At 38.0% G+C, this 27,713-nt stretch overlaps 1 protein-coding gene across 1 annotated transcript; it reads right to left on the bottom strand.

Annotated features, from left to right (window-relative positions):
- Positions 1-926: 926 nt before the first annotated feature.
- LOC136836409 (uncharacterized) lies at positions 927-27,578 on the bottom strand. The gene is made up of 17 exons (XM_067100624.1): positions 27,389-27,578; positions 26,668-26,808; positions 25,730-25,921; positions 22,028-22,165; positions 19,260-19,361; positions 17,686-17,874; positions 17,255-17,386; positions 16,880-17,062; positions 15,302-15,445; positions 14,904-15,050; positions 14,380-14,523; positions 13,786-13,989; positions 7,285-7,359; positions 6,620-6,727; positions 6,193-6,333; positions 3,720-3,899; positions 927-3,017 (listed from the first exon to the last, which is right to left on the bottom strand). The coding sequence occupies exons 1-17, from the start codon at positions 27,576-27,578 to the stop codon at positions 2,851-2,853; spliced, it is 2,577 nt and encodes an 858-aa protein (XP_066956725.1). The 3' UTR covers positions 927-2,850.
- Between the last annotated feature and the right edge of the window lie 135 nt (positions 27,579-27,713).

The following is a 27,713-nucleotide window of genomic DNA, read 5'->3' as shown; positions in this document are numbered from 1 at the left end:
TATTATTATTATTATTATTATTATTATTATTATTATAGATTTTAACCTATTTACCTTTCAAGTCGCATAAAATTGTAAGCTCTGAGCAGGAATTACTTCGTCGATAAAATGAACTTAGTTAAAAATGGTAAAGTTCTTGAATTTTCTGGGTCTGTCAAATCCGTATCGTTTTTACACGAGTGTGAAAAGAAGCGTAAAAGCGCATTCTCATGCCTAGTCTAGAGCCAGAGTCTCAAAGGAAAAGACGTCGGGAAGAAAAACGTCATTCTGTAGAGGCAATTATTGCCTTGCTTGTTTTCTTGTCAATTTTTCAAAGGAAACGAAGTATATAACTTTTGATTGCTTTCTCTTTTCGGCAAAGATTTCCAGCACAAAGGAAACGCATTTGCTCAGAAGAATACAGGAGAAAATGCATCACGATTACAGAATCTAAATCGTGCTGTCTTTTATGCGCAGCAACCGAGTGGTAACTTTCTCTTAAAACCTGCTTTGACTTACAGATGTCATTTCCTTAGACAAACTCGTAAAGCGTTCACTCATATCTGATTCTTCCCTTCGAGAATCCAGCTCTGTCATTAATGGCTCGTAAATGCCTCAGAGAACCTGAGGTCACGCTTTCTTTTCAGAATCGATAGCCTGATTTAAAACAAAACTGTGGGTGACTATCATTTGCCACATCGCTCGTCTACCAGAGACAAAGCATTGTGAGTCGACGATTCTTTGTATATATGTGGGAAAAAAACAAGAATAGATAAATGGAAATTTCTCTCTGAAGGTATAGGCAACGTGAGGCTAAGCAGCCAGTATCAATTCGTCACTGATAAACTCGAGGGAAAAAGATGGTATTCCACAGTAAAGGTTTCTCTGTACAGATGGCGACTGGGTGGTAACTTTTTTTTCAGTTTCAAAGGAAATTCCAAGAAATGTTTTGATTCTCAAGAAAAATAGTTTCCACAATATTTTTTCAAAAACATCTAAATTGCATCAGTTAGTTGCTTAGGAAGTCGAAACTTTATTGTCATTCAAAATTCACTTGAAAACTGCTCGAGGCAAAAACGCGAATATTAGTCGAAACTCGATGGACAATCACAAGTACAGTGTATAGTATTTATGTCTTTCCCGGCCTGAAATCGGCCTGACTGCCGCTGCAAATGTAAATAAGAACTAAGAGTAATCATTCTAAAACAACGTCATCTAAGAAACTGAACATGGCTACGAGAAAAACGAAGAACAGCCTATATAGAAAAAATAACAGTCAATGAAACTCCACTAAGTTGATCTACAAAACAACACCCATCAAAGGCCACCCCCGAACAATATATACAGAAAAAGAGAACATTACGCGGAATCATGAAAACCGATCACGTACAATGAGTTAACACATCCGACACAGCGTCCACGAGGAGGACAGAGTGAGCTAGAAAACAGCAACGTCAACAATTAGCAACAAACGTGTACGAGACGAGTGGGTCGTTTCAAAGCGTCTTCAGCTAAGAATGAAGTCTTTTTTCCGTCTTCGTTTCTTCTAAGACGAGTTCTTACGTTTGGTGGTGTCTACATCAGTTGGCTTCACTCGATTGCATAAGAGAGTCTTGGGGAAAAAATAAAAAATAAAAAGAAACATTCATTTGAAAAAAACAATAATTTGCATGGAACTTTTCTCTCTAAATATTTTCTTATTCGATGGCCGTTCTCTAATTTTTCGTTCCTTTCATAGCACAACACTTTTTGTCCGTTCACTATAGTTTTCAGATAGTTTTTATTCCAAGTACTCCTGAATTCAAAATAATCTATGGTAAGATTTTCAACTTGGGAACAAACTTGATGAATTCACTGAATTCACTCAACCCACCTTGTCCATTGTTGCACCCCGTACCAAGGGTATGCTATTATTCAACTGGCTTCCAGCCCTGTGACCTGTTAACAGGTCAAAGCGCACAAGAGCTTTCAAGCTTATTATGGCGGTGAACAATTTCTCTTCCCTAGTCATATGCTTTTGCTAGATAGTTTTAGAATACTTAGTAACTCTTCTAATTATTTCAAAGACACAATCCGTCTCGAATTTAAGGAGCTGGGTTGTCTCGTACTTTGGCTCAAGTATTCCATCCTCAAACTCTCTTTTGCCTCTTCCCTTTTACCGAAAACCTATTTTTGTTAAGGGAACCAAGTGATTCACTTCTGTATAGCGACTTCTTTCTCTGTACTACAGTGCACCTAATATAAAAATGCTTTCTCTCATACCTTTGGAGGGCACAGATGGGTGGAACAGAGGAGGTACTCCCTTATGAGCACCTTCGTCGATACCTCCACTGCCGCACCCATCCCAACCCCTCTATCACAAAATTACTGGATCAGAATGATTTTATTTGTTTCGGTTAAATGTTGGCGGTCAATTTCAATTTCGTAACAAACAAGAATGGAAGATTTGGCTTCTAACAAATTTGTGTTATAACTATTTACTTATATAAACTTTATAAGGTAAAATCTCGAATTCTATCAAAGTATTTCGTCTATCGTCGACTTTTCGTTTGTTTCTCCATATTTCAGCAGTGATTCGAATCGTTTTTATAAACATTGGAAATGACGCTTGAATGGCGTCGAGTGATGACGTCACCAAGAGCCAAGCGCTTCTGCATCAGCAGGAGCCCACTAAAACTTGGTCATTGAACTGGCCCCCTAAGGATGACGATCTTCCAGCGCTTGAACATTTCCCATTTTAGAATTCTTCAATATCAGTTGACATGACGCCTTGGCATCGTAAGTAAAGAAAGAAATAACGTTTGAGAAAGATTAATCATGGAGGATGGTGAAGGTTGTTCAGCTGAAGCATAAAAAGGCACTGGGGTCGAATCACGCCACTTTTTGGTGTTTGTTGAAGCAGAAGATCAGGAACAGGGTGTACATGACGAAAGCGAGGGTGATTGCCCCCGTCGCGTACATGAAGAGGTTCAGTTCTGGGTGCTTGAAGCGGTTCTTCTGCAGCCATTCCAGAACTTCTTCCTCGACCATTAAGTCGCCTGGAACAGACACGAAAGATTTGTGTTTATATACATTTTCCAATAAGGAGTTTGCAATTATTAAACCAAATATGAACAGGAACTGCGGAAAACTTCAAAAACTTCATGACCTTAGCAAAAGCTCATCAGCACACAGCTCTCCAAAATACCATTACTCAACTAAATCTACCTTGCATGCTCCCTTCTACTGTACTTCCAAAATATTAAAGAACTTAGATTCAAGCATCTCTGTGCAGTCAACAATCTTCCGAATTACGCCTACTACCAACAGGCATAAGTCTTGTAGCCTCTCCACGTGACCAAGCCATCTCATTAATGCTAACATTCTATTAGCTGCATCTTTATATTTGTCATTTTCTCTCCCTTCCATCCATAAACACCACAGATTACTATAAGCAACTAATCACAACACAAAGGAGCTGTGTTCTACGATGAATAAAAAAAATTATAATATTTATAAAATATAAATATGTAAACTATATTTCAATGGACGATCATATAAAGCGGATATTTACCTCACTAACAGCCTGAGACCCTAAGTATTTAACTACTGGAACGCCAGCCTTATTTCACACTTACTCGTTTATCTGTGTGCGTATTTTTTAACTGTAGTAATAAACGGTCGGCAGAAAACAAAACACAGGTGTAAGTTAAGTGTGCACCTGGTCATCAAAATCTGAATACCGAGTCTCGCACACATACCTCTATATATGCTTGGGAATCTCCTCCTGAAGTAGACGAGGGCAGGGAGCTTCTGTATGCCGTACTTCTTGGCGTACCTGCCGTCCCGGATCTTGACGAAAGTGATGTCAAGGTCATCGGTTTCGTCATCGATATTCTCTAGTTCCTTCAGCACCTCGTCGCACTTGGCCGAGTCTTCGTCTGTAGGGGGCAAGAAATGGGGGTGAAATCTTTCCCTTTCTAGACTGTGAAGCGGTTGATGACAACGAAATGATGGCGGAAAGGAAGGTGTTGGGCCTAACTTCGACGGAAATGATGAATCTACCTCCGTCAGGGATACAGATAGACTGATAAGTGACTGAATAAATGTATGTGTACACATGCATGCATCATACATGCATAGTGTGCTGCTTCTCCTACTATAAACTGGCTCCAGAGAAACACGACAACATTACGTTCTGGATTTTAAGGCAGTTTCATTCCGACATCTCTCCCACACTGTCTAACCTATAATTTCCCGGCCTCCCACTACTCTCTCCTTTCAAAACGGCAGACTTATGCAAGCTTTTCACCAACATGTCGTCGTTCATTCTCTTCACTGGACCACTTTCACATCAAAATACTCTGATCCTTCATTTCAACTATACTACCTTTGTACTATGTACAGTATTTGTTTCTCTTCAATTTTCTTCATTTAAACCCTTCTTTCTCTAAATATACAATCTTTTTCCAAAGTGTCCACCTTTCCTTTAACTCATTTGCGTTCAACAAACCACGCTTGATTTCCATAATGGAAAGTTGGCTCAACAATCCCTTAATCCATACAAATTTTTTTCTTGGGCAGGGATTTCTTCTATTCCATTCTCTTCTGCGATTTACTTATTTAGTCTTATCGTCATCTGGTTTCTTGAAGCAAAATAATTATAACACTCGACCATTTCCATTCCCCCACAGTCCATATAGCATTCACTACTCTCTTTTACTGGTTTTCGCTTAATCTCACAACTCTTTCACCATTCTCTGCAGCTTATCTTCGCTTTCACTAAATTATACAGTACATATGCAAACGACTCCTTACCTCATCTCACGCACACACCGCCACCTTTCCCGGGATCTCTTGTAACCCGTTCTATAACCACATCAAACAGTGAGGTGGCAAAACCCAACCTTGTCTTATTCTCACCATTACACCAAGCCAGTCATTTCCATTCGACATGTTTTAACACATGAACCCTTTTCATGATAAAAACCTGTAACTTCTTTCGACAAAATACTTTATAATATAATTACAGTACTTAACATACTACACATCGAAATTCAGCCATTTCCTTCCCTAAAATTAGGAATGCAAGCAAGAAATAGCAATATCCAAACACTGTGTTAAACAACGGATTAAAATGGGCAAAAAAAAAAAAAAGGACTTTTCATGATGCTGTAACACTAATTTTAAAGATATTCCCCATCTTCTTAAGAACGTTCAGATAAAATGTAGCATTTAAGAGTATAAAGAACTCCATGTGAAATTTTTTTTATATCGGTCAAACTGGAAAATCGTTGGAAGAGAGAACAGAACTGCATAAAAAAATGTATACGACATGCGCAGTTTATCATGAAAAAACTGAATCCAGTTTTATAAAAGAAAGTTTCTATAAGAATACAATAATCAGTCCAAGAATGTGTAAACCTGATTCATTTATTTCTAAATAAATCTGGAAAATATCTGTAAAATGTACAGACTTCAAGGAAGGTGTTGCCTGGTTTTAACAGCAAACGGGAAAGCCCACCAGCGTGGAAGAGCAAGGTTTGCTAATGGAGAACTGATATCTGTCACAAATGAGGTTATGGCTTCGTTTTCTTGTCAGGTAGGAATAAGTTGTTCAGCCGTCTGGATGTTCGTTTGTAGTGTCACTCCATGTGATGTGACTTCTACCACTATTTCTCAGTCCCCTTGAAGATGTCGTGAAAAACTAAAGACGAAACCTGTCAGGATTTATACCGTGTGTCGCATTTTATTCTTGTGGTACATCTGCATACAAAAACACACACACACACAAACACACATATATATGTATATATATATGTATGCATATACACACACACACACATATATATATATATATATATATATATGTAATGTATGCATACATACATACATATATATACACACATATATATACATACACATATATACAAACATATATCTGTAGATATGAACACAGTATAGTTATATCTTCGTGGATACATAATGTGCATGTAGGTAGATGACATATGTCTGGATGCCAGTCACATCCAGACATATGGTCATCTGCACATTATGTATCCACGAACATATAAATATATACTGTGTTCGTATCTTGATGTCCGTACATAAGATGCCCATGTGAGTGCACATACATACGAACATACCCCTAAACAATGAAAACACAAACACATGGAGCTACATTCCCACACAAAGTGAAAATACACCTTTCTCCACTGTCACGAAAGAACTTACAGAAGAACACGGCCACGAAGTCATTCTCATCGAGCAGCTTCTCCAGCATTTTCCTGTTGACCTCCTCAATCTCATCCTTGATTTCGAAGACGTCTTGTGAGGTCAGCCACGAGAACACTTTCTCTTCGTCGAGGAGGTCACCTGCAGGTCAACGGATCCAAATTTGTAACAAGAGGTGACAAACGGGATGGTAACATGACTTGTAAGTTAGGAGTACAAGAGAGCACAAAATGGCCTTTTCAGCTTCATCAAGGGTAATAGGTCAGATAAAAGATGTTTTGATAATTTAATAAAAAAAATATCAAAATTAAACCGTTTTCTCTGAGTAGCTTGGTAGGCCAAGAAATGGAACTGAATGAAATACGAGAGAGAGAGAGAGAGAGAGAGAGAGAGAGAGAGAGAGAGAGAGAGAGAGAGAGAGACCTACCATCATAAACCAGGGGCGTCTTCTTCCTGAAGTAGACGAGAGCTGGGGTATGGAGAATGTTAAACCTCAGGGCCGCATCAGGGTCATTAATTTTGACGAAATCGATACCTATTGGGAAACAAGTGAGGTGAAGTGCATTGACTCATTTCACAAACCTTAAGTCTTAAATGCTAAAGGACAGGTCATCAGGAACTCTTTCCTAATTTTGTGTAACCACACCTGGACTGAATGATATAAGCATGGAAGTTTTATCATGAAAGCAACTGACTTCAGCAATCGAAAATGTAAATTAACAAGTTGAAAAAATATTAAGCAACATCATCCGTGCGGGAATTTATCTAAAAAATATCTACTTTCTAGGGCCGTCTCCTATCCCACCTACAGTTGACATAAATCTACAAAAACTTAAGTAATATTTTCAGTTAAAGAATAACGAGAATTCGTGGGCTCTCTCTTAACAAACAAAAGGATACTTAGGAATCACATGTTCATTATTTGGAGCATATTTCAGCTTACATTTAACAACTGCTCACAGTATGCCCTGCAATTCATCTCGCTTTACAATGCAAAATCCAAACAGAACTTCTTACAGAGCTCCTATCATAAAGAAAACGGCACACTGGGTCTCCCTAAGCGTTTCTCACTCATTTTGACTGGGCACTTACCAAACATATCTACCTCATCGTCGATATTCTCCAGTTCCCGCAGAACTTGTTCACAGTCATAGCAATCGTCTTCGTCTTTTGGAGGCGAAAGAGCAAAGACAAACAAAAAAAAAATAATTAGTTTCTTTGTTCTATTCGACTGCCACACTCTTTGCAAGAACAGGATTCCGGGATCTGCACGAATATCAAAGGTAAGATGGAGGATTCTTTGGTTCGTAAGCGAATAGGAAATATACTTAATTGGAAGAGAAAAAATTTTTTATTTAAAATAACTGATTTCTAAATAGACTTTTAACATAAGTTTTCACAGAAACGAATTCCATTTGTATGAAATGAGATGAATTTTTTTTTCTGCACCGGAACAGGTGTGAGTTTGCAGACATACAACTGGGCAAAAGTTTAGCAAGCTCGTCACTGATGAACCCCAGTTAATTCTGCCGGCTGAGGCTGCCAAAACTAACGAGCAGATCCGCGAATGCCCGTTCTGAGTGTGGCAGCATAATCAAGCTCTGCTGACGTAATCATATGTGCAGTATCACAAGGGCTATACACAACCTTATGTCACAAACTCTGTTGCATGATGTGCAGTTTATCTGCAAAGAACGGTGGCGGTCTGCTTTGCGTATTAGGTAAAATCCTTATTACTAAACACAAATCAGAGACACAATAAAGACATTTATATATACATTATCTACAGTTTTCTCAGTCTACGATAACTACATTGGTTAACAACAGTTAAACCCTACTTATCCAAGGCACACTTCAACACTTACAGACAGGTGTTGATATAAACTGAACAACAAAAGACGCGAAGAGAATGTAGGGAGTTTTACGTTAGTCGGTCCATTGGAAAGAAAGAGATACTGGTTAAACACGAAAGGAGTTTCACAGACGCCAGGAAGATTCTGTACAGTTCCGCACAATTCCAACTGATGAAAACCTCATGTCGAAAAGGCCACGGGCCAACAACGTCGCAAATCGCAAGGAAACGAGAAAATGTCAGGATCTGGGTCGTTCGCTTTGAGCCCTTTCCCCACATGACGTGTACTGAGAGGATGAGGTTTGCCAGTTGCAGATGTGCAGAACAATACGTGATGGAGATTGCTTGAAGTGCAGAATGTTCGCGAAAAAGAAAAAATAAAAAAAGGGATTAATTCGAAAATGCGGTGTGAACGACAACGACTGTCTAAGGCACAGAACTATAACTAAGATTTCCGTTTCAAAAATAAAAAATAGGAGTCAGGAGAAGACGAACATCCTTAGCCTATTGACTAATCGTGAACTACTGAAAAAAAATAACGGTTTGAAAATGGCGGTGATGAGACACAAAGGTATGCTGTCGAATTCGCTGTTGCGAAAGTTATAAACGTTATAAGGATACAGCGCCAAGCGGTTCACTAAGCTATCCAAAACTATAAAAAAAAAATGTATATCTACGGAATGATTATCAGTCTTGACACTTTCGCCAGCTGTCAGGAACTGCAGAGGCCTAACTAACACACAGCAGAAAGCAGTGATAATGAAGTATTTTCGACGGGAATGCAAATGGGATTACTGCAATATTCACGAAACAAAAACACCTACTCTACGTTGAACAGGACGAAAAGCAGCAGTACTTTAAATAAGCAACTACCTCAGAGGTGAAATTCATACAGACGAATACGTGAGATATAAACAGCTGAGAATACACACACGTGACAACACAGGGGCATTCCATTCATAAGCTCACTTTCACGCGCATGCGCCGAAACCTGCGAAAGGACTACGGTTTTCTATACGAGTCGCCAAGCAAGCAACGGTTATTAACTGACACAAAGGAACACGAGATAGGCTACGACTCTAAGATTTGCAGTTGCTGGGAAAGTATTTTAAACCATTGATCTACAGCAGACTAAAATAATAAAAGGCTGGAAAAAATGCAGGAGGTATAAATAAAGATGATTTGAGAGAGTCCACTTTAAGCTAACATTAGTTAGCAGGATCTTGATAACGTCTAGTGGGAGTGAGTTTTTAAAGTATGGATTCAGGAAAATGATAGCTAACCAAAAACATCTAAGGGTTAGATTAATGAAAATAAAATTGATACAAGGCGACAGACTTGCGGTTCCTAAAAAAAAAATGTTGTCCTTAAAAATTTTATAGATCAATTTAGACTATCCGCCATAGGTTGTCCCAAAGATAATCATCTGGTCTCATAGAGGTGCTTCTCGTTTTTCCTTCTAAATCTACTATACTGAGACTATGTGCTATTTTATTTTCTATTTTATCTATAGCCAGTGATTGCTAGGACCAAGAAGGCACAATTCCTACTTCTATACTTCTATCTCCGTGTGCCGGCAGGCTGGTGTGAGTAAGGAGATTTGAAATTATGTATTGACTTTACTAGGCAAAATTTCTTATAGGGTTACCATCATCCGGTAAGGAAGAAATGAAAGAAATTATAAGGAAAAGATGCCGTCGTTCAAGAATGACAGGCTTAATGGGAACACTTTTTTTCTCCTAACTGGCTTCCGTCAGTTAAAACAGTATCTTGTTTTGGATTTGATCTCCACTAAAATAAATCATAATTCTTTCAACACACCACATTCGTATTCCAATACACAAGTCGCTACGACCCCGTCTAGATCATTCACTGTGTAAAGGTAAAACTCATCGAAATCTCAGTGTTGCTAAGGTTCATGTAAAATTCACCAAAACTATCTAAAAATAGATTAAAAAAATGCGTCACAGTGCTAATTAACCATATCAAACCTGAATGAGTACAAACTGAGAAGCAGATTATTAACTAATAACAAAATCAGTATTTTCATAAGAATTTCTTATAGTTAATATGTGTATGTATATACGAATACTAAACGGAGCATGATTAAATCAAATTATAAACTGATATCTGCTCTCGTTTCCGTATATATACTTGAAGAGAGAGAGAGAGAGAGAGAGAGAGAGAGAGAGAGAGAGAGAGAGAGAGAGAGCGGATAATTCCTCTATTTATAAAAACATATCCAAATACTCATACAACACAATGTTCTTAAAATCAAAGTGAGATTGCAGCTAAATACATTCTATATGACATTCCTCAGGAGATATCTGGCAACTGCAGACCCAGAAACAAGTAGGCTGGCGAGACGGGGGAATATGTGAGAGGTTTCAGCAAAATACAAATGAATTTATCCAAATCAATGAAAAAAAAAAGAAGCTTAATTGGAGGAATCGTTTACCAACAGATTCTCTGAGGTTTGTGTTAATGTTCTTCAACACACAAAAGTTATACCACCTTTGATTAAAGTCTTTTCTTTATTCGGCTTGATAATTGTTGTCATTCAAGTGACTTCTGGTTGAAAATGTTACCAGGTAGCTGAGGAGGGAGAGAGGCATTCCGTAGATAACTGTTACGACATAACGGAGTAAAAAGCTACCCAAGGTATCATTTCGTGGTTCTCTAGGAAAATTTCCAAAGATATTTAAAGACCCACTTCGTCGTTCTCCAATAAAATTTCACAAGATATTCGAAGACCCATTTTGTAGTTCTCCAAGAAAATTTCGGAAGCTATTTAAAGACCCATTTCATAGCTCCCCAACAAAATTTCAAGATATTTAAAGACTCGTTTCGTAGTTCTCCAACAAAATTTCCAAAGCTATTTGCAGACTCAATTCGTAGCTCTGCAGCAAAACTTCAAAAGATATTTAAAGACCTACTTCGTAGTTTTCCAACAAAATTTGAAAAGATATTTAAAGACCTACTTTGTAGTTTTCCAAGAAAATTTCGAAACCTATTTAAAGACTCATTTCATAGCTCTCCTACAAAATTTCAAAAGATATTTAAAGACTCATTTCGCAGTTCTCCAACAAAATTTCCAAAACTATTTAAAGACTCAATTCGTAGCTCTCCAGCAAAATTTCAAAAGATATTTAAAGACTCATTCTTTAGTTCTCCAACAAAATTTCAAAAGATATTAAAAACCCACTCCGTAGCTCTCCAACAAAATTTAAAAAGATATTTAAAGACCCATTTCGTAGCTCTCCAACAAAATTTCAAAAGATATTTAAACGCCAGATCACAAACAAATTTTTGAAACAACACAAGCCGCATTTTCTAACGCTCAAACAAAAATCACGAGGACTCAATGTAACTCTTAAATCCAGTGGTGGAAATAGTAGACTTTTTATGTACAATAAATACATTTCTCCTTGAATGTCCTCATCCCTGAACGTATATAAAATTCTGAATATTTTTTTCGTGCAAACTCAACAGATGCAAAAGCAGAAAATTAAATCTTAATTTCATGTAATTTTTTTTTCTAAATACAGAATGAACAGTCCCCTCAAGCAAAAAAAAAATTATATCTTCCGTGGAACATTTTAAGGTTATTCTTATGATTACAATTACATACAGCTTGGTTTTATTAACATGGATATCGTCATACTAGGCATCACATAGGAGGATTTAGAAAGAAACACTCCTCATAAAAAAAGAAATGTGAACTGTTGTTGGACAGTCTACAGTACTTTTCAAGTGTTCACGTCCTTTACAGGTAAAATCTATTCTCATCAACCCCGACAAGGGTAACAGTGGATTTCCCAGGCACTCGGGAAAAAGTACATGATATCAAATACGTTTCTGTACCTTGCACGTCTAGAAAAACTGCTGCATAACTGTATGTTCTTAGAGTTTTCTAATCTCAACACAAACAGGCTAACATTGCCATCGTTTATATCAAATACTTGTGAGTGCATTACGGAATATTAAAAACAATCTTTTATGAACAAGGCCTTTCAAATGCTGTATAAAATGCCACAGATGAAACTGATCAAACCTTATAACGACGGCAAAACCTTCCCAGTGTAATATTTCCATACTAAACTTGTAAATAAAAAAATATATCAGGCTTGTTGGGCCTCTATGTTAATCAGCTAGGAATTTCAGTCTTTCACAAACCCTCAAACTTCCCAGAAATGCCCTAATCCGAGACTGAAAGAGATAGTTAAACATGCACTTGCTTATCGTAACATGAACTATTGCAGTGTCGCTATCGGTACTACTCAAGTACAGACTACGGTCTGATAATGCATTTTCGCTGAACCACGAAGTCTGGAGTCCTTCAACACGTCCGGCGCTATAAATATCATCTAAACCTGGTCTAGTGAGAATTTCCTCACAACAAACGTACTAATCAAGATGATATATCACTCTTTACCTTTAAAAATCTGTTGGTACATAATATCTGCAGTCAAGTTTCTTTTTTTTATTTTAAAATGATATGTCTCTCAAAGTGATATGTCTCTCCATCATAATCCAACCTGTGTGTACTGAAATGTCTCCTTGTACCACATTTGTATGTCCAGTAAAGGTGAGAAAACTACATCTCAAAATGTAAATGCCACTGGCTTCTGTTACTTGATATCAAGAAATTTGTTTAGTGAAACTTGCCTATATGCACAGAATCATTCACACAGAGAAACCGGTCGACTGGCAACCCTATATTACAGAACACGTTCAACTCAACGCTTTTCATCTTCTGCTCTATAGAAACGACCTGCTACTTGTAAAGTTGTGAGGTGTAATCATCTGACATATCAAAATCAGACTTCAGAATACAGTAGCTGTACGTTTTGAAAGAGAATATTTGTACCAAAGACAGAGCAACACTACTCATTTGTGTTCCGGCAACGCAAGGCAATTCAAACGAGGGAACGATACCAGCAGGTATTCGTTTACTTACAGAAGAAAACGGCAATGAAAGGCGTTTCGTCCATGAGACGATTTAGCATCCTAATATTAACGGCTTCGATTTCTCCTTCCAATTCCCGGTTATCATCATCAGTGAGCCATTCCAACACACTACCCTCGTTCTGCATATCTCCTAAACAACACAAAACAAACGTAACCAGTGAGTGGAAGCTTTGCAACGTAGCAGAGCAGCAGCCACTGCAAGGCAATAAGTCCCACCAGCCTGTAGGAAGGGGCGGTTCGGGTCCTCCCCTTAGTGAGGAGTTTAAGCAGAAAGTGTCACGGATTGTTTACATCTAGTTAATTGGGTTAGGAGCCACTCAGGTACGGAGTTTAGGGTCTTTTCGTTCTCTGAAAACACTGCCACATTATTCAAAAATAGACAAAATGAAGCCAAAAAGATGGCGGATCAAAAAAAAATAAAAATCATATGGAAGCAAGCAGTCAGTGGAGGAGGCACTTGGAGAACCTGTGGGGAGGATGATCATGAGTTTAGTTTATTCCAGGAGAAAAGGGCGACTTTTTAGATCATGCTCACAAAAAAAGAAAGGGCTCATGCAAAACCACACGAAAAATAAAATTATCTGAGAGTAAATAGTACAATACGAAATTTACTGCATAACGATAATAAAAAAAAAAGTTTCTGCATAAGCTATCAAGTTTTTAGGTATTTTGTAAATATATTTATTTGTTTTACAGGAGATGAGCTTGGGCATAAAGAAAAAAAAAAAAGAAAAAGTAGGTATTCCAGCGTGTCTACAAAAAGTACTCACAAAACAAGGCGGCCAAATAGGTTGACTGTGCAACAAGTTGGTCCAGCATTGCAGGATTAACGTGTTCAATTTCATCTACTAATTCTCGATTGTCATCGTCACTCAACCATTCCAAGATAAAATTCCCACTCTTTATTTCACCTGGATGAGAAAATAATGGGAGTGACTGATCATCCACGGGCGGAAAGTCGTGTGTGAGTGTGCCTGCATCAGGAGATATTTGCTTAACATCTCTTTAGCCTTTTCTCACGCTCTTTGAACTCTGACCGTAAGCCCTAGAGAGATTGTTAGCAAACGAACCCCAAGCAATGAACAAAGGAAAAATAAGAGGCTGATAAGAGGTCCGGGGAGGGGAAAGGACATTGCTATCGATCACGGTACAAAATCTGGATGAGGCATGGATCTAAAAACATGCTAATTACGGGCAAATATAATAATAATAAAGGATAACTGAAAGCAATGGAAAGAAAAATGATCTGCCGAGATTTCTGGTATATTTAAAAAAAAAAAAAAAAGCTACGACGCAGTTTGAGTAAGTGCTGGACTGAAAACAAGAGAAGAATAAAGCAATCAGACACACAACATCTATCTTACTGATGAAAACGACGGCAACAAAAGGATTATATTCTACCAAACGTTTGAGCATTGCCCTATTCACTTCCTCTATGGTTCCCTGCAATTCACGATTGTCATCGTCAATTAGCCATTCGTAGACACTTGACTCCACACTCAGGTCACCTGGAGAAAACGTTTAAGGGGTAGGTCTATGATGCAGCACAGAATTCAGAAGAGGGCCAACACCAACATATACATATACATACAGTATCATGACTGTGGGAAAGGGACGTGAGGGAGGAAGGGTATACAAGCAGCCCCGGCGCTTTCAACGACCGCGACTTGTGCGACTCATAGACGCTCGTCGGTGAACAGATCAAGGCATGGGAAACATCTTCATGAAAAATGCAAAAAAAAAAAAAAAAAAGAAAAGAAAATGCACGTCCATAAATAAAGAGGAGAACGGGAAGACATCTCAGGACTTCATGGGCTGGGCCTGTGACTTTATGGAGAGGCAGTGTGGTATCTTAATAAGCCTTGGTGAACCCAGATCAATAGCTTACTCGAGAACAACACAGCAAGATATGGTTTGATGTTAAGAGTCTGGAGAAGCATTTTCGAATTGATCTCCTCAATTTCACCTTCCAGTTTGCGATTGTCCTCATCAATGAGCCAATCGGCGACATCCGATATCACAAGGGCGAGATCATCTGAAGAAAACAATGGATTATGAGACACGCACAACATGTGAGCGGGTCAGTGACGGTGAAGACATTGACCACGGGGGCTTGGAAGACAAATCTTTCACCTCTGACACTGGGACGTTCAAATACAGCTTTGTTAACCGGTGAGTGGCAGGTGAACACAGGCAGTGTAAAGAAAAGTCGACGTCACAACTACCAGATGCTTTTTAACTCCATTTGAAGGTTGGGAAAGGGCCTCCACATCATTCCTAGCTTACTATAAAACACTACGGCCAAGGACAAGGAATCCTTTAGGATTGCGTTGAACATGACGATGTTTATTTCTTCTATTTCACCGTCCAGGTCTCTATTATCGTCATCCAAGAGCCATTCGATGACACACTCCGGGTGTAAAATATCATCTGCAGAAAATGGAACTGAGAGGGGGTTTCGCCAGGAGAGTAGATACTAACACTCTACGTGGCTTTGCAAATGGAGTGTCACTGTCAAGTTTGTTTCTGTAATAAACCTTCGCATACAGAGTGAACAATAAGTCTCCAAATAATTTTCGTGTTTAAATCCTACTAAAGGAAATGCAAGCATGTGAAGTATAGCCCAATTTCTTGTCTATGATTATCCAGTCTGAATGAAGCAGAGGCGCGGCTGTATTTCTTTGTATTTCTGGTGAAGGAATACCTGAGTTGTGGCGTTACTATCTCGTGTGCCAGTCCTCTACATCACCATGTGACGCAATACAAAGCTATTCAATCTACATATAGTACCACAGTCTTATGACATGGGGAATAAACAGTCAACAGGAACTATAAATGGTTCTGATGTGATCAGTAAGTTAAGAAAAAAAAAGGGGGGGATTTGAAACTAGTGCTAAGCTAGTGGTAAAAAAAATAAAGATTAAATCTCTCCTTAGTTTCATCTTCAGGTACCAAGGATAATTCCATGTCCTTTCTGGCGAGTCTTTTCTCGTGACCCTCTAAGCTATGTAAAAAAAAAAAAAAAAGAGAAGATAAAGCACTCCAATGACAAGAACAGATACACCAACATCTTACTGAAAAATGTTCAGTCATCTAATTCATATTTAAAAAATGAGTGTTATTTACTGAGGAATTAAGAGATATAAAGCGTTATGTAGGCAAGATCAATATTACTCAATTGGGTAGCTTTCTTTCATATATTATTTAAAGGTAAATAGTTGAATTTAATATTGGAATTATAACAATACAACAAACAAGGGCTTTATAACAGCTGAAATAAATTAAAATAATTTCCAAAAATCTTGTAAATATAAAGCAATAATCAAGTTTCAAACTTTTACAGGAACAAGATATTTACTAGAGCTTTTACCCTGAAAAAGTCATGCATAGATTAGATCAATGGTGTGCTGTGACGATCTAAATGATAAAAAAGTCATAGATTCTAAGCTTCGCGTCTTCATTATCATCTAAATATAAAAACAAAAAATCAAATATTAAATACTGTAGCATAATTCAAATACAACTTATCAAGAAATACAATTTAAATTTACAAATGAATGAAAGGATTTTCGACTAGGAAATCAGAAATATTTTGAAATTTTCATACGTTCCACAGATATTGACGAGGTGCTTTTGAAGCAAAGGTAGCACCCACACTCTTCAATAAAGAATCTTACCGCTCCTCTGTACTTGGAAAATATCAAATATGAAAAGAATCAGGTAAGGCAAAATGTAAAAGTGAAAATACCTCAAATTCCCCCTTGGGAAAAAAGGAATAAACAGTTTCTTGGTCAAACAATTGGATTCACTGCCTCTAAAATGTCCTACGACAGTCAATTAGATATAATTCCTGACCGTACAGACCTTCAAATATCAGAGGGTTTCCATTCCTGAAATAAATGAGGGCAGGTAGTGTTTTGATTCCATATCTCTTGGCCAGCTGGGAATCTTGGATTTTGACCATGTGAATGCCATACACATCACACTCATCATCGATGTTCTCCAACTCTGCTAAGACGGTGTCACACGCACGGCAGTTGGGCTTATCTGAAGAGGATAAATGACTTACTTGCTAAACTACCACTTTTTTGGCAAGGGATTGCAACAAAAGTCTTATCTCAAGCAAAATGATAATACACCATTCCTACAAAGGTTTCGGGATTATGACATACTGCAAATTTTAGCAACTCTAAATGTTATGAACCAAACAAAAACGGTTGACAATAAGCTATGACTTACAGAAGAAAACGGCGAGATATTGCGTGTCTTCAAGCATAACTTCCAGCATGTTCCTGTTGACTGTTTCAATTCTATCTTCAGTTTTCTGGAGGACCAACCACTGCAGTACATCCTCTTCAGCCAAGAGGTCGCCTGAAATCATTATCGTTTTCAAATATTTGATAAAAATTTGTAAATGCCTAAATGAATGAACTTCTTACAGTATATAATTCATCTCAACATATTAAAAGGATATTCTCAACATTTGTGAAATATACAGTCATCAGTCTTAACTGAACACAAGAGAATTACGGATTTCTTCATCTTCGTGGAAATATCTGTAACTTAACAATTTGTCACTAATCGAAAGACCAGCCTAACTCTGAAGATTCGTCTTCGGTCCGGTAACTTTTGAATGATGCTTGGGGACATATCAAAATGCCATGACTTACCTTCAAATACCGTAGGTACCTGGTGCTCAAAGTATAAAAGAGCAGGAAGAGAGGTCACACCATACCTCTCGGCCACCTTGGTATCCTGGGTCTTGACAAACTTAACTCCGATTCTGTCAGTGTCATCGTCAATATTTTCTAATTCATCCAGTACTTGCATGCAGATATCACAACTGGAATCAGGCACATCTGAGAGTCAGAGAGAGGAATATTAGTCAAAAGCACGAGAAATGGGAAAGCTTTGAACTGAAGCAAATGCAGAGAAAACCAAACCCCTTTTTAGTTCAATTCCTGCCATTGCCCCGTTTTTCTCATATGGAGCGAACTGATGATATAGGCTGATGGGTGGACATTATGTACAGTATAAATGATTCTCAATGTAATTCAAGTTGAAATCCATGACTCAAGATGGAGAGGCCTAAGTCTGGAATCTACATTTCAGTGTCACTATCTATCTCAGTGGGTCGAGCCTGTTAGTCCATACAACTGTAGCAAATTGAAGTGTGCACTATGATTGATCCTGTAGCTGAAAATCCTCTTGTAGTTAGTAAAATAAGTATGCTGTCACAAAGAGACCCTTAGAAGTACAATGAAAATGGTGAAACCTTCAGCAAAAGAGAGAAAGACTGTGCACTTTGTACTGTTCAAGCGCTTCACTGACACTGAAAACAGTCATGCCAGAGCAATGTGATTGCTAACATTAATACACATATAGAAAAGATAAGACCAGAGCGTCAAACACTAACAGTGAAACGTCACAATACTGCTAACGATGGAACAATGAACAATTGATGAGCTATACACAAAAGACTTGCACTAAAACAATATATTATCTTATATGTAATAATCACAAACACAATATTCATTTTGCTGTGGGTGCATGCCATGCTGTTATGCTATACTATGACAAATTCTACTGCACTACTGACAATTACTACTTCTAGGTGTTAAAAACTACTGGCGCAAATTGTTTTTTTTTTTTTTAACTACAACAGATGCAATGGGAAAAATCTGAATTGCTTCTCTACAAGGAGGAAAACATGACCCTACAAGAGCTTTATAGAGGTAAATACTATCATTTAGTCATTAGTAATAGATGCTGGTCCTTGAGCAACATAGTCCGTAGCAAAAACTGAGAACTTAGATCTGTAGCACAAACCCAATGAAGTTCATCTGAGAAAAAAAAAACATTAGTGTATCTTTATAAATCTAAGTTCTCATTACTTGGAAGTAATGGGTTATCCTTTTGACATTGTAGATAGAAGAGAAAGCCTTCAGAGGCTTTATGCTGTTGTGTGAAGTCGTACTGTGTGTAAATCACTGAAGCTAGAATTGACAAAATAAAACAGAACCGTGGATATGAGGCATTCAATCTGTAAAATAAGGCAGACCTGGACATAATGCCAAAATAAAAATGAGATACTGCTAAAACACAATGTTGTGTGTATTAGTGGATGTAATATGATCTTAGTCTTATACGTGGGAGTTACAGAACAAATGATACAGGAAAGGTTGAGCGAGCATCAACAGCTTCTAAGTGGATATAAATAGTATAGATCTAAAAAGAGGTTCACTTGTTTCCTCCGGTGGTGCGTCTTCCTTGGACTTCTTCTTTTTCTTCTTTTTCTTCTCAGGTTCCGTTGGTGTTTGGTCGCAGCCACAAGAGGCTAAGTCCCCTTCAGGAGGCAGTAGAGGAATTACTACATACTCTGTACTTAACTAACTATGGAAAGCAATGCAGCTAGACTACAATACACATAACAGATGGAAAAAGAGAACCAAGAATAATATAACACATTCATCTATAATTTCTTGTCATTAGTTATGTAGGAACCTACAGTCGTAAGAGGCTATGGAGCAATGTTTAGGTCGTAACTGTTGATATTTGCAAAAAAGTAATAGGCCAATAGCCACAGTTTACCTAAAATCACCTAGAGAAGTCAAAATATCTTGCAGTTCAGAATGATGACAGGTGTCTACAAAATATGGGTATGAAAACTGAACGTAATCACTGCACTGCAGTCTGCACTTGTGCTAAACAGTAAAAACAAAAGGAAAACTTTTCCATTCAGAGTCAACGTATGTACTCCTAGTCAAAATGACCTCTTAACTTCTTGGCTCACTTGTCACAGTATTGTTTTTGGATAGGCTTGTCCCTAAACATTCGATCGGATATAGGCTTTCGGCACAGGCGCCTCCAAAGAATGCAGGGAAGTTAAAGAGGTCTTTGTGGCTATTAAAAACGTATGTACTGTAACTGGAATTTATAGTTGTGTATTACTGAACAAATGACAAACTTGGATTTCCCTGAGAGTGGGACCAATGGCATAACCCTTTCCAATGTTATTTCAGCAGACAAAGCTTCTGAAGACCAGGTTTGTAATTTTACTTGTGTAAAATTAACTCTGAGAGGTCTCAGAAGGGTTGCATTCCTACCTTAACTTACGGGTTACTAACTGTTGTCATTTTTACAAAGAACCCAATGATTTAATATTTTTTAAACAAGTTTACCTAAGTTCTACTAACTTACTTAAGATAAGGAAAACACTACAAACACTTCTCTCCCATTCAGGATCACCGTTTATCAAAATGTGTAAAGTGAAACGGAACCATTTAAAGGAGCTCGTGAAGATAAATATAAAAAAGGAAAAGTCAATATCTAATAAGGACAAGGATGGTTTTATCTGAGCATAAATAAACCTAATAGAATTCAAAATAAAGAGCATGTTTTGGGTTGTGGGAAGCCATACAGACATAGATGTATATCAGTTTTCTTCATTACTTCGATTAAGACCAAGTAACAATCAGTTGTATTCTTACATTCAAGTGTCTTATTTATAAAAAATGATCTGGATGTTTGAAACGTCTTTATACTGCTACTGACTGTCATAAAAGCCCACACAACAAATAATATATAATTTAGGAAGTGGGTAAAAGAACTCAGAAGGCGGTTCGGCTCTGGCCAACTTCCTTCACCTAGCTGACATGAATAACAGTTACTCAGATAGTTCGCCCCAGCAAATGGGAAAGAACCTTATTTATACAAAGGCTGCAAAGCTTTTGTAAAATATTAAGATAAAAATTGAGTTAAGCATGAAAAATGTAATATTACTTTCAGACTTTAATCGCTGAACTAACCATAAACCCAGTGCACAGAAAATTTCAGCAACATTACCCACTTCATACATCCACACAAACGGCTCATCGGCAGCACACTGACTACCCCTATACACACTGCGCCCTTCGCCTCTCTCTTGGACACTCCAAAGTTCCAACCTCTTTCAATCCATTTATCCAGTACCTTCTAGGTACTCCTTTCCTCCCACCTTCAAACTCTTCTAAACTACATTTTTTTCCAGCAGCAAATTACCTCCATTCTCTCTCCATGACTGAAACATCTTAAAAAATACTATGAGCAATTCTTTACCTAGGCTAAGCTTGTAGGAGCAGTCATTAGATGAGTTCCTGGTGGCTTAAGCAGATGCTTACTGTACTTAATGGTTGTTCCCGGCATGTTTCCACTAGACTCCTTTTCACGTTTACCCCAGAGACTCAGTAGTCCCTGAACTGTGCCATCTGCTTCTCTCCTACCAACTTCTGCTTTTAAATCACCTAGCAAAATCACCCTTTCTCCTTCTCCATACCCAACAGGAAACATTCAGTTTTTACAAAAAATCTACCTCTTCCTCTCATTATTTTCCGTTTCATATCATTAAAAATTCTTCTTCTGTTTTATTTATATAATCTTTGGATTAAGTATACTTGTATTTGTTCTACCATCCTGGCTGAATTCTACATACCAACACTCATTCTTTGTACTACCCAGTCCTACATTCACCTCACTTTAATTTTAATCTCAAACATCTAGCACTCCCTCCTTGAACAGGTCAACTACCATAATTAACACTTGACGTTTTCTAAAAACGGATGAGGTATCATGTTTGACAACTGCTTGGAAGAGTGCACAGTTAGCTAAAGAGGAACCAGAGATCAAGTGTAGGTTCAATGTTGTTTTTCATTTTTCTATCCCTGAGACTTATCTACTGAGGTTACAAAAGTCGCTTTTGTACAGAAAACATTTCACTGATAATGATAAAAATTAACGATGGAAGACTCAAACGAATATACACATATATTTGCAGTAATAATAAAATAGAGTGGTACAGTATGACTCCTGGTTAACAGTGAAAAGTGCAAAAAACTGAAAGACATTATGAACATTTCAGTTTCCTTAAAAACTCTAATTAATTTCGTCTGACTCTGACTCCCGTCAGAACTGATGAGAAGGCATGAGACTAGTGATAGACGGAAAGAAAAATCAGCTCTCTGTCGAAAGACTTACAGAAGTAAACAGCAATGGCATCGGAGTCCTTGATGACCCTCAGAAGGGCGTCGCCTTCCATGTCCTCGATGAAGTCAGCTGAAGGATCCTTCTCCGTTAGCAGCCACGACAGGAGGTTCTCTTCGTTCTTCATGTCTCCTACGAAGTGGGGAAGGCGGAGGAGAGAATGGAGATTAATGAAGAAGAAATTATACTGTCTCAATGGTGAAAGATTTCAAGTGAGAATTTGCCAACGACCGGCTCATTAGGATCAGCAAAGTCCTGGATTAACCTCAAGAGAATTTGTGAAATCTGTCTCAGTGTGACTAGGGTCCTCCATGTTTTGTGAAAATGAACATTTTCTGGCGTCTAAATGACAGAGATTATCTGATACCACAATTTGAGTGGGCATGAAATTGCTGACGGATGATTGGCGTGCTGTAATCGCAAATTACATGATTTGCTGATAACTGACTTAATTTCATTTCCAAGTTTTAGATATTTTGATGTGCTATCAGCTGATCTACGAGTGAGCAACAAATCCTTAATTTAGTCTGATGGCTTTCTTAATAGGTTTGGAAACTATTACGCAACCGTAGGGTATTCAATAATCTGATCGAAAAAATAAAGTCGATGAAAACATTGCATTCATTCACATAGCAAATATGAAACCAAATATCACCCTTCATAAATAAGGTAGTCATAGGGAACGTGATTTATAGATTAGGGAGCGGCCCATTACCTGAATTTTCACTGCTATACGTCTAAGAAACATTTTAAGGAGGCGCTTAGTGTTAGGAAAGTATGGGAGTAAAAGCGATTACAGCAAATAGCTAAGCAAATCAAGAACGAACAAAATCTATCAGTAGAAAGCCAAAAGCTTCAGTGAACAAGTCTTAATTTAATCAAGTATAGTGACTTTTCCGTTCAATAACAGAACTTGCACGAAGCCTTATACTAAAGGAAGTTAATGCAAACTCCATACCCAGGAACATCTGTGACAGACAAACATATACCTCTCGTTTCGTACTCATCCAGCAGCCTGTCTGATGAAGAAAGCTTACCATTTTCAGCTACTTTGCTGTTAAATCCTTATAAATAAAAATATAATAGGAAGTAATATACACGAAACAAAGGTTAAATTTCAGATGAGCGATGCTGATTTTTTTTGCACAGTCATAAAAAAAGGTATTCCTTCTTTACTAACCTCAAAGTCTTCTCTAGATGAAGCAGTCAGTTCAAATAATTACCGTACTGTCAAATGTCACTGAAGCACCGGCAAAAGGTTGAAAAAATGACGTATGTTGAAATGAAGTAGCATAAACGGGAGAGAAACGTGACGCTACTTGTGTACAGTAAAAATACAAGCTACTTAACGATAAAGAGCGCCCTTACCTGACTGGAGGTCAACCTAATCTGAGTGATGGTGAGCATCGTTCCACTGGTGGCGGTGGGCGAGTCATTTGGGAAGAACCTTATGCTGGGGTTTGCATAATGTTATCTGTACTTACGAATCAGTGAAATTAATATTAAGCGCTTGGAAGAAAAGGGGCAAAGGGCTGTAATTTGAGTCGGACGTTAGAAGATATTAATTAGTGATTTTGTATCATTGGTTTGTTTCAAATTGGTAACAGCCACATTGAAAACTATTAACAGTGTAATAGTATTCATATGTTAATTATCTTGACTGGTATTATGCCTGGTCTTTGGTTCGTGCGTCAAGACATTTTAAGCACTCCAAACACTGAACGACGAACCACTTCTAAAATCAAAACACTGGCAAAGAGGGTGCAAAAGTACACATATATCAGTAAACAATGAAATACATCCGTGAATAAACAATAACAATCAACAACCGATATGCAACTTATGGATGTAACCAAGTGTCAATAAATTACAGTACAGGCAAAACAATGAGAAAGAGTTGTATGAGTGGATGGCAACTCTGCACAAGAGCACGAACATTCAAGAAAAGACATCTTCCAGGTCTATGCAATATTGATGTCTGTACAGTATTTATACATTGTTTGAAATAATTCAAACGAAAATTAGATGGATAAATATAATTTCGGCAATATCTTGAAAACATCGATCGTAACCCAACAGAAGTCTTACTTGTCCAGGAAATGGAAATTTATTATTTTCGTAATTCTAAGCATCCTAAGTATGATACCACATTATTCCAAACACAAAGAAATTGTAGCTTTGTTATACATGCAACCGAGTCATAAAAGATACCAAAAATTCTATCTCGTTTTCCTTAAACTTTGCTTGTACCACAAACCTTTCAAAATTTTGCTTCTCCATATTTCAAACTAGTTTGTAGAGTTACTCAGCAGTTTCTCGAGTACTTGCTGTCTACGCCATTTGACCAAAACGCGTGTTAGGACTTAGACAATGACATCTGCCAGTGCATTACGTAACACGCGATTCACAAAAGAATGAACGGACATGAATGATAAGCCTTTGCATTCCGTAAAGGCGATGCAAGTATCAACCAAGAGTCAAGAAGGGGCTGAATGCAAGAACGTGTTTAATGCTACAGGGGCGAAAACCACAGAACGAACAACAGTGATATTATTTTGGGTGAAGTTTGAGTGCGACCTACCGCCTGTGTAGAGAGAGAGAGAGAAGCAGGATGTTTAGCGTCCATGGAAACCCATAAGAAACGAAGAGAAGAGAAGGCAGTCCTCATTAACATATCACATAAATGTAAATGGATCAGATGCTGCACTATATACTAAGAATAAAAATCTAGAAAGAATGGTTAAGCCTTGAATAGTGAATTAATTAAAAGGCATTGCAGGACGAATGCTTTTGATTAATTCATATATTTTCTGTAGCGATTAAAAAAATTTCATTCCTAAATACAGTCATGCAATTTGCGGTGCTCAGGGCCCGTTTAGGCTGCCTATCATTTTTTTTCTAAGTCTTAAAAAGCTCAATCTAGTCATTAAATGCTACATAAAATAACCTCTTGATTAGATAATAAACATAACATCTAGAATTCTAACAAGTGATCAAGTACTGAAAAATGGATATACATTTCAGCCAAACGTCATCAGCTTACGAGGAGACGAATTGCTGTGGTCTATAAAAGGCATAAAATATCACAGAGAAGAAATCTGTTCAACAATTGGAATTCGCATTCGAATTCACTTTATAAGAATTTTTTTTTTTCATTTACGTACTTTTAATTTAAACAATCTACCCAGTTTTGGTTACTCAGACTTTTTTTTCTGAAATTGAAAGGTCCATGATTATACTGCTAAAAGCTCACAGGCAATAGATTTATTAAATGTTAGAGATACGGAATCTCTTTTCGACCGAATTTCGGATAATTTAACGTGATACTGTATACCGTATTTGTGGGGTTCAGAAGCATATTTTTAGATCTTACAAACACTGATTTAAACATTTTAACGCTAATATCCACTTAAAAAGTATACTGATAACGCTCTCAATTGAAAATTCACAACGATAAATTATTCACTGGTAAAAGAATAATTTTTAAGAAAGAAACGTCATCCCACTTCAGATCGTAAGCGGTCACGAAAAAGCTTTTCACGTTCAAACTTTGGCCTCATCATAAGAACAGAATCGTCTCCTCGTGAATGTGGTTAACCCTACAACACTACTAGTGAAAAAAAAGTAATGGCATCTTTCAACTATTCACAACAAAAGAGGGGACGAGTGTCCCTCGGAACTGAAGGACCAACCAACCTGCATAAATGATGGGTTCTTCAGCGCCTACGCGGAAGAACACGATGGCCGGAAGCGCGTACACTCCCAATTCCTTGGCCAACTGGTTGTCATCGATTTTGACGAAGTCAATGCCGTTGGCGTCGGCCTCATCGTCGATATTCTCAAGTTCCGCCAGGACTTTCTGACACTGCTTACAGCCTTCTTCGGAATCTGGCGACAACGCATAAACAAGGTAGTGTTTAATGAATAATCAGGATTTTTGTAAATTTTGAATCTACAGTAATCTACGAATTGATTGATTTCTAGATTTCAGGCATACATGCGAAGCACTGGGGCAACTAAGGCCATTCAGCGCTGAAACGGAAATTGACAGTAAGAAGGCATGGAAGGTGTAACAGGGGGAAACCTCGCAGTTGCACCATGAACCAATTGTTAGGAGAGGGTGGACAGTAAGATGGAAGAAAGAGAATAGGAACGGAGGTACAGTAAAAGGAATGAAAGCACTTGCAGCTAGGGGGCGAAGGGACGCTGCAAAGACCCTTAAGCAATGCCTCCATTGCACCGCATGAGGTTCACTGACCGCACTATACCTCCTACGGGGATCATTAATCTAAGAAGACACAGGTCATATACTCCTGGTGTTGTTTGAGATTGTTCTGGCCTTATGCCGGCACGGGCTCTTGCTCATAGAGCAGCCGTAAACGTATACTCCTGCCATCTGGGCACAACTTAAGCAAATAATACCAGTACATGTTACTGAAACTTCTGCTATAAGGTGATATTCGTAAGGCTGATTACGAATTAGACCTATCTTTATTTTTGTCACTGAACCATAAACTAATTATAAATTAATGTGTAAGATTTGCTAAAAGTCACCATGAAGGCCATCCATCCATCCATCCATCCATCAACTTATAGAAGAAGACGGCCATCCATCCGTCCAACTATCAACTTACAGAAGAAGACGGCGAGATAATCAGTGGTCTGGCGTATTCTCTCAAACATCTTCCGGTTAACCTTTTCGATGGCGTCATTCAGTTCCATATTCTCGGGGGCAGTTAGCCAGTCCAGGATGTCCTCGTCATCGTAGAGATCACCTGCGTTTCAAAGAGGCTTTTTAGCAGTGTTTAATTTTATAAAGAAAAAACAAAATTATAAATTTTATAAAGAAATTATAAACCGTTTACGGTAAAAATTTTCTTGTTTTATTTAGATGATGACGCGTTTCTTTCTTTTTGTTTTGTATTTTATTCGGGAGGTGATTTTTTTTAGTTTTCATTTCACACTTATACTTTCAATCGAGTTAAAAGTCCTTTTATATAAGCAATGGCATAAGCTCCCTCAGAATGCCCCATGTTTTTGTCAAAATACAGACACATCCATAACTACAGTAGCGCTGTAGCTGTCCAATTCGCCTACATTTCCGAACTCCCAGTCCAGTGAAGAAGAGGAAGAAGAAAAAGAAAAGAAGTTGAACGGAGAGTTAAAGGAAGACAATAGCAAAAGCAAAAAATACAAGTCACTCCGCCTACTCCTCAAACTCCATTTTATTTTTCTCCCTCTCCTTCACCTGTAAATGAAGAACAACTCCAACACACAAATCTTTCACGAAAAGCCACGCGCTCTATCTCTTCCTCCTTCCCCCCCAACTCCCGCCCCCACCTCTCGAACTCTTACCTTCGTACTTGATGTGCTTGGCTTTCCTGAAGTAGACGAGACCTGGGGGGTTGCGGAATCCGTACTTCTTGGCCATGAGCCTGTCGTTCATCTTGACTAGCTGGATGCCATACTCGGCCGCCTCGTCGTCGATCTTCTCCAGAACTCGTAGGACTTTGGGGCACTCGTCATTCTCCTCGTTGACTGTCATGAAGCCACGAAGAACGCAGGAATGAATGGTCGTTTTAGCATGTAATAATGAGAGTAAATGAACGATGATAATACTACTGATAATAATAAGAAAATCTGGCAATTCTGCAATTCGAAACCTCAGAGTTCAAGGGAA

The sequence above is a fragment of the Macrobrachium rosenbergii genome, chromosome 4 (genome assembly GCF_040412425.1).
Source record: "Macrobrachium rosenbergii isolate ZJJX-2024 chromosome 4, ASM4041242v1, whole genome shotgun sequence".
Classification (NCBI taxonomy): domain Eukaryota; kingdom Metazoa; phylum Arthropoda; class Malacostraca; order Decapoda; family Palaemonidae; genus Macrobrachium; species Macrobrachium rosenbergii.
Note: the sequence above shows the minus strand (reverse complement) of the source record. Positions and strands in the feature narration are given on the sequence as shown.

Bases quoted from the DNA above. Each gene is read 5' to 3' on its own strand.
- LOC136836409 (XM_067100624.1), bottom strand. From the start codon at position 27,578: ATGACAGTCAACGAGGAGAATGACGAGTGCCCCAAAGTCCTACGAGTT. The intron at 22,166-25,729 runs GTTGGTTGGTCC...CCCACTTCGTAG, and splicing joins AGAACCCATCATTTATGCAG to GAGACATGAAGAACGAAGAG. The intron at 7,360-13,785 runs GTGAGTACTTTT...CGCCTCCAAAAG, and splicing joins CTATTTGGCCGCCTTGTTTT to ACGAAGACGATTGCTATGAC.